This window comes from Meriones unguiculatus, chromosome 3 (genome assembly GCF_030254825.1).
Source record: "Meriones unguiculatus strain TT.TT164.6M chromosome 3, Bangor_MerUng_6.1, whole genome shotgun sequence".
Lineage (NCBI taxonomy): Eukaryota > Metazoa > Chordata > Mammalia > Rodentia > Muridae > Meriones > Meriones unguiculatus.
This window is the reverse complement of record NC_083351.1, coordinates 950,117-956,688: the sequence shown is the minus strand read 5'-3', so window position 1 is coordinate 956,688 and position 6,572 is coordinate 950,117. Positions and strand designations below refer to the sequence as shown.

General features: G+C 57.1%; 1 protein-coding gene across 1 annotated transcript; it reads left to right on the top strand.

Annotated features, from left to right (window-relative positions):
• Positions 1-1,391: 1,391 nt before the first annotated feature.
• On the top strand, positions 1,392-6,368 carry Faap20 (FA core complex associated protein 20). Its single transcript, XM_021655530.2, has 4 exons — positions 1,392-1,555; positions 1,969-2,107; positions 2,215-2,495; positions 5,898-6,368. The coding sequence occupies exons 1-4, from the start codon at positions 1,404-1,406 to the stop codon at positions 5,968-5,970; spliced, it is 645 nt and encodes a 214-aa protein (XP_021511205.2). The 5' UTR covers positions 1,392-1,403; the 3' UTR covers positions 5,971-6,368.
• The last annotated feature ends 204 nt before the right edge of the window (positions 6,369-6,572 follow it).

The following is a 6,572-nucleotide window of genomic DNA, read 5'->3' as shown; positions in this document are numbered from 1 at the left end:
TCTGTGCCCTAAGAGCATGCCCTCGGGGCACTTGAGGGGAGAAGCCCTTCAGGAGCCACCACTTTGGGGGAAGTCTGCCTGAGTAGCCACAACAGGCTCTGCCTCTCTCTGACCCTCGTGGGCCGTCAGGTGGCACCTGTGTGTGCAGCCAGGCTGTCCGAGCTCTGTGGAGAGGGGGTAGGGGCGTGTGTGGGTGTGTGCTATGTTGAAGGAGTCAGGAACACCCCTGTGCTCTGGTTTTAGGGTGTGGATGAACTGGGCCTTTCAGCACATGGCCCGGCACACTGCTGCTCTCCTTGGGCCCTCCGCCTGCTTGTGAGTTGGTGCCAAGCCTTCTAGAGTTCACAAGGTCCCCTGCAAAAGTACAGCGATACTTTCGTCAAAAGCCCAGGAACCAGGCCACTGGGGAGCAGAGCAAGGCCAGGCTGGAGTGTTCCACCAGCAGGGTCTTCACTGGTCTGGGCCTCGTCACACCTGCTTTCCCCGCTAAGGGCCCGGTCCCAGGTCACCACACGCAGCACAGCACAAGGCTGCCCAACCTGGCAGCTCCTTGGCTGCACTCTGGGTTCTTCAGCCTAGTACAAGCAGGTTCCCGAGATGGCCACTCCCTGAAGGCAGAACAGACCCTGCTGTGTGCTCCAGATTCTTGCTCATCCCCTTCAAGTCTGCAGAGATAGAAGACCTCAGTCCACACTCCATCCCCAGACCCTGGCCTAGACACGGCTTCCAGGCTGGACCACACGCGGTGGGGTGGGGATGACCTCGCCTAGGGATGGAAGGCGAAGTTCTGACGGGAGGAGGACCTAGAAAGAGGGGTCTGGGAGGCCTACAGTTGCAGGACTGGCTTTTGGCACAGCCCTGACCCCTGGGGGCTGTGGAGAAATAGAAGGCCACTAGCGAGTCCCAATACGTACACCCAAGTGCCTGGGCTTCTGCTGCCACCCAGTGATGGGCTGCGGGATGGCAGGGCAGGTTTATTGGCTAGAAAGGAAGCCCGGGTTTCTCCCTCCGAGCCTTCGTCCTCTGGGCTCTGCGGCTTCGCTGCCTTTCTTCGGCAGAGAAACCCAGTTCCTCCTATAAGAGGGCAATGATGGTAAGACCGGATCTGGGAATTTGGCCCTGTCCGTTGGTCCTCCTGAAAAAGGCTACAGAAGTGGAAACAGGCGGGACACTGCCACTGGGAGGTGGCACTGGCAGGGCACGCCTGACAGCTATCTGCACATGCGGACGGAAGGGAGCACGGGCTCCCCGGCTGGCTGCGCAGGGTCGGGTGAGCACGACCTCGCACCCCTGCAAACTGGAAGGGCAGCTCCACCCCGCCCCGCCTCTTCCTCAAGGCGGCAGCCCGGTGTCCCCAAAGGTCGGGGTCTCGGGACCTTAGATTTCCAGTGCCACGAGGGGAGATGGCACGCGGCAGAGCGGACGGCGGCAGGCCGAGGCGGAGGGCGGGTCGGCCGGACGCCTCACTTCCGCCGGACGCGGTCGGGAGAAGGATGGAGGAGGAGCGGAGGCTGCGCGGGAGGCTGAGCCGCCGCCGGCCGCTGGCGGGGCCCGGGTGAGGCGGGACGGGGCGCCGGGGGCTGCGGGAGGCCGCGGGACGGCGACCCGGGCGCCGCGATGTCCGCGCCCGCGTGCGGGGCTGCTCGCACACGTGCGTTCCACAGCCGCGAGGCCTGCTGCCACCGCGCCCCGCCTCTCCCCGGGCGCCGCCGCCTCTTCCGCCCCAGCCCTGCGGTCCCCAGCCCCGCCGCCCCTCCAGCCCCTCTTTCACAGCCCCACGCTCCACTTCCCCCAGAGTGCATGTCCTCTCCGACGTGAGCCTCATTCCCCATCCCACTGCGGACTCCATTACCACACGGTCGGCCCCTTCAGCCCCTTCCCCCAAAAGTCTTGTCACCCCTCTCTGTAGGACCCTTTCTCTTGACGCACTCCTGCGGGTCCCCCGCTGACCCTTCTTGCGCTTCCCAGGCCCCCTAACTGCCGCCCCGGGTTTCTCTTGGAGAGCAGTAAGAGTGAGCCGTGGGTGGCTCTCCTGCGTAGCGCTGTGAATGCGGATCTGACCCCGAACAGTCAGCCATTGCCACCGCTGCCTGCTTTTCCCATCCAGGTGTGTGCAAAAGCAATAAGAAGGGGCATGGCCTGGGAGAGGGTTCCCAGGCCCTGGGGCTGGTCATGGTGTTGGTGGCTATGACTTTGTGGGTACCTGTTTTTCAGGAGTCTCAGCCTGACCCAGAGCCCACTGCGCCGCCTGAGGTCTTCACTGTGGGATCCAAGACGTTTTCCTGGACGCCTTTTCCACCTGCCCTTGCTGGCTCTGGAAGCTCCTCACAGCCGTTCCACGGGGCTGGAGGCTCTGTGGGGTCATCTACCCCATCCCTGAAAGGATGCCCTGCCTCAGATTCCCATCAGACTGCCAGCACCCGAGAGCCAGTGTCTGCACAGAGACCTCCCGTGTTGCTGAGCTGCCCACTGTGCCAGAAGGCTTTTGACCCGAAGTGAGTGTCCCACCCCAGACCCCAAGCTTAGGACTTAGCCCGTTGTAAAAAGCCACCGCTTAGGAGGCTAAGAGTGTGCTTGAATGTGGCTCTGGCCTATTATTTATATGACTAATTTTAAAATTTAAAATACTGACATGTATGTGTGCCATGGTGCACATGCCTGTGAAGGCCAGAGGACAGCTTGTTGAAGCCCGTTCTCACCTTTCACCATGGCAATCCTAGGGACTGAACTCGGAGCCTCAGGCTGGGCAGCAGGTTCCTTTATCCGCTGAGCCATCTTGCTAGCCTTGGTTTCGTTTTTGCCCCCAGGTGGGGTCTTGTTTATGTGACAGTGAGTGGTTTGTAAAGTGGACACCTCCATGCTTCTTACCTATCAAGGGACTGAGGGCTGGGGAACCCTTTTGGAGTACATTCTTGCAGAGCCCATCAAGATCCCAGATCTTGTCAGGGTTCCCGCCCCACTCTTGTTCCGGTTTTTGTTTGTTGTTTGTTTAATATGTGCTGTCCTTGCGTGTCTGAGAAAGGACTCCTGAAGACAGGACCACTAAAGGGCACACTATCCCTGGGTGCTCCTCAAGTGGCTGTATGAAGGCTTGGCAAAGTGCCTCGATTTTTCCAAAGTACGTGTCAGCAAGGCAGGCTTAAGTTCAGCCCGCCTGCAGTGGTGACTCCATGTCCTTACTGAGCTGTAAAGGAGCTCCGTGTATCTGCTGAGACTCACTTGAGGGGCAGCCATTTCGTCAGGCTGGTTGGGGAGAACTGTCCTGTGCCCTTGAAGGAGCTCCCTTCCATTCCTGCCCCACTGTAGCGTGTGCTGGGGCTTAGATGGCAGGGGTATTGTCACAATGGTTAAGAGCCAGGCAAGGAGGCCGACTGGTCAGCTAGACACAGTCTTTGAGCTGTCATATAAGGGCAGCTTGAACAGATATTACTGCCCACCTGGCTGGCACAAGTAAGCCCAGGGATGCCCCTCCTTTCTTTAGAGCCATGCAGAGCACCGTTTTATTCCTTCATGTGGCAGGGATTAGGTACTAGGCTGACATACACCCAGTGTTCTTTGTTCCAAGATCTTGTTGCTGTATTCAGACACTTTGTACACATGCCTCTCCCTATCTTTGGGGACTGCAGCCAGCCCCCCAGTATACCAGTCTGCAGATACTCGGGTCCTTTTATATTAAACAGTTGTTACTTAATAGATCTTACATCGCTAAGCACTTGTTACTCTATACTGCTGCTTAGGAAATGATGATAAGGGCAGTCTTTATCTTTAGTACTGTACTTTTTTTTTTGAGCCTTGGCTGTCCTGGAGATCTGCCTGCCTGTGTCTCCTAGCATGCTGGGATTACAGGCATGCGCCACTGTGCATGGCTAGTACGGTCACTTCTTAAAAGTGCTTTTTACTCTGTGACTGTTTGAATGTGCAGATATAGGGCGCACAGATGGGGAACCCTGCAGTTTCTGTTCTACAGGCAGCTAGGGAGCCAGTGCAGCAGGTGGATGCCAAAACCCTTTCTTAGTCTTCACTGATACAGTGAGAGTTGGTGGTTGTGGTTAAGTCTCTCTGTGTATGTCTGTGTGTCAGTCTGTCCATCCATCCATCCCCCCTCTCTTTGTCTGCCCCCGCCACTCCCCCACCTTTTTAAAGTATAACCTAGGCCTTGAACATCTTGAGGCCAAGCTGTCTTCTTGACTCAGCTTTCAGATTAGCTGGGAATGATAGGTATGTACCATGCCTGGCCCATGGTTGCGACTCTGTTTACATTCAGAATCTGAGGCAAATTCGTGTTGGTTGGCCGTAGCCAGGGATGAGCTGTGTCTGGGAGTTAGCAGGAGCCCAGCTGTGAGATATGTGCCTCAGAAGCAGCTCTTGCTGTAGGGAGCTATCTGGAGGAATCCCTGAGGGCCCACTTGAGGAATGTCACCCAGAACTCCCACCCGGGAACTCCTGGCAGGTGGGCAAGGTCCATACTGAACCTTGAGGCACCTTCCAGAAAGCTGGAGGAAGGGAAATGTTAAAACCTTGGTTACATTGGCTGAGGGGCTCTCAGAGACTTCAAAGACCCTCAACTGCCAGGGACTGCCAGTTGAGAGAGCCATTGAAAGTCACAGGACTTGGGTCAGGTGAGGGCCTTGCTGTTCATTTTCTGCTGAAAGGCTCAGGGTAAGTCTGTTTGCATTATGGCCATCGACATGAGTGTGGCTCAGTTAGGATGCAGTGAGCAGGCCAGGCCTCGAGAGGCCTGTGAGGGCAAAGGAATGATGTCCAGAGGCTCCTCAGGATCTGTGGGGTTTCACCTTGGCACTGCTGCATTAAGTTCACCAGTGTCAGCACATACAAGGTGAGCTGGCTACTGGGAGAGACACAGGACACTATGACAAGAGTCTCGGGGTTTCCGGGTTGGCTCCACATTGGGAAATGGCAGTCCTGCTCTAATAGGCTCAGATGGGACTGTCTGACGTTGGTTTGGGGAAGGGCACTTACTGTGGTGGTCACATGGATCAGGAGCTGTGGGGAGAAATGCAGACGCATCTGAGTGGAACTTGGTGGGCTGCTGTTGGGGACGGAAGGCTGTGTGGGGTGCCGGAAGGAAGCAGGGCCCTGGGCAGAGACCTATGAGTGTAGCCACTCTGGGCCATGTCTCCTGCCAGTGATATCTCAAAGGGGCCACTCTCCTAGGATGGTGGCCATCTGGCCTCCAGCACATCCTCGGCTGCTGAGCACCGTCCTGGCACACACTGACCCTAGCTGGGTCACCTCCCCCTCTGATGGCCAGAGCCAGGGGCAGAAGCCTGTCCAGATGCTACCCTTGTTCTCTGGCTGTGGTGTCCCTCCCAAGCCCAGCACTCCTGAGGTACAGATGCTATTTGGCCCTTCCAGAAATGCAGAGCCAGAGGCCACATGACGGAATCTTGTGTGGTGGGGCTTGGTCCTTCCACATCAAGAAAATATTCCTGGGCTGGGCACGGTACCACATGCCTATAATCCCAGCACTGGGGAGGCAGAGGCAGGCAGATCTCTGTGAGTTCGAGGGCAGCCTGGTCTACAAAGTGAGTTCTAAGACAGCCAGGGCTATATAGGAGGCCCTCTTTCAAACAAGCAAACACACACACACCAACACACAAACACACCAACCATCTCCCCCAAAAGATGGGGTGGGAGCTTCTCAAACACGGGTCAGGGTGGGTCTGTGGGACTAAGCTTCTCTGGCCTGGACAAGGGTTCTCAGGTAACACGGAGGGCCTGGCTCAACCTAGTAAGTTACAGTGAGCCCCGACTGCTCCCTCCAGCTGACCAGCTGGCAGAAGAGCCCGGGACTTCTCAGTGGTGCGGAGCATGGAGGCCCTTCTTGTGGCCAGCACTGTCCTTGGAGGGCTCATGACTGTCTCCTGTCCCTGCAGGCTGGCCCAGCTGGATGTGGACAGCCACCTTGCGCAGTGCTTGGCCGAAAGCACAGAAGACGTGGCTTGGTGAGCTGCAGGGTGCTTTGCTGCATCTGTGCTGTCGTTGGATGCGACTACTGAGGTGTGGACCCCTGGGTGCGGGCTCCTGCTGGTGTTCATGGGCGCTGTGCATGACGCTTGTCACTGACAGCCAGCGGGCAGCAGCCGATCCGTGATGGTTCATTTCCATCGGCAGCTGGATTTGGAATCACCTAGGAGGCGTGTCTTCAAAGCTGTTCCCAGGGACTTCCTGGGAAAGGAAGACTCACCTTGACAGGGTGGCACCGTGCCTGGGGTCCCACTGAGAAGGGAAAAGAGAGAAATTGCTGTGGTGTGCCTCCTACCTGTCACACATGGCATCAGAGCTGCTTTTGCTCCTGTACCTTCAACACTTTTGAGCCAGAGTAAATCTTAAGTCGCTTTGGTCAAGCATTTTTGTCATAGCGAGAAGAAAAAGTCATCCATCCACCCAGGCTGGGAGCCAGGGTCTGTCACAAGCGAGAACTGGGTGTCTCTGCCAGAGCCAGCATCTGTAGAAGGCAGCACCTCTGACTGCAGGGGTGAGACACGGTCACATTTCACAGGCATTTTTAAAAGGGTAACTGTGTATTTGTGTCTGGGTAAGGCTACATG

Coding starts and splice junctions, on each gene's coding strand:
- Faap20 (XM_021655530.2), top strand. CDS start 1,404: ATGGCACGCGGCAGAGCGGACGGCGGCAGGCCGAGGCGGAGGGCGGGT. Junction 1,556..1,968: donor CGGCCGCTGGCGGGGCCCGG/GTGAGGCGGGAC, acceptor TGCGCTTCCCAG/GCCCCCTAACTGCCGCCCCG. Junction 2,108..2,214: donor TGCCTGCTTTTCCCATCCAG/GTGTGTGCAAAA, acceptor CCTGTTTTTCAG/GAGTCTCAGCCTGACCCAGA.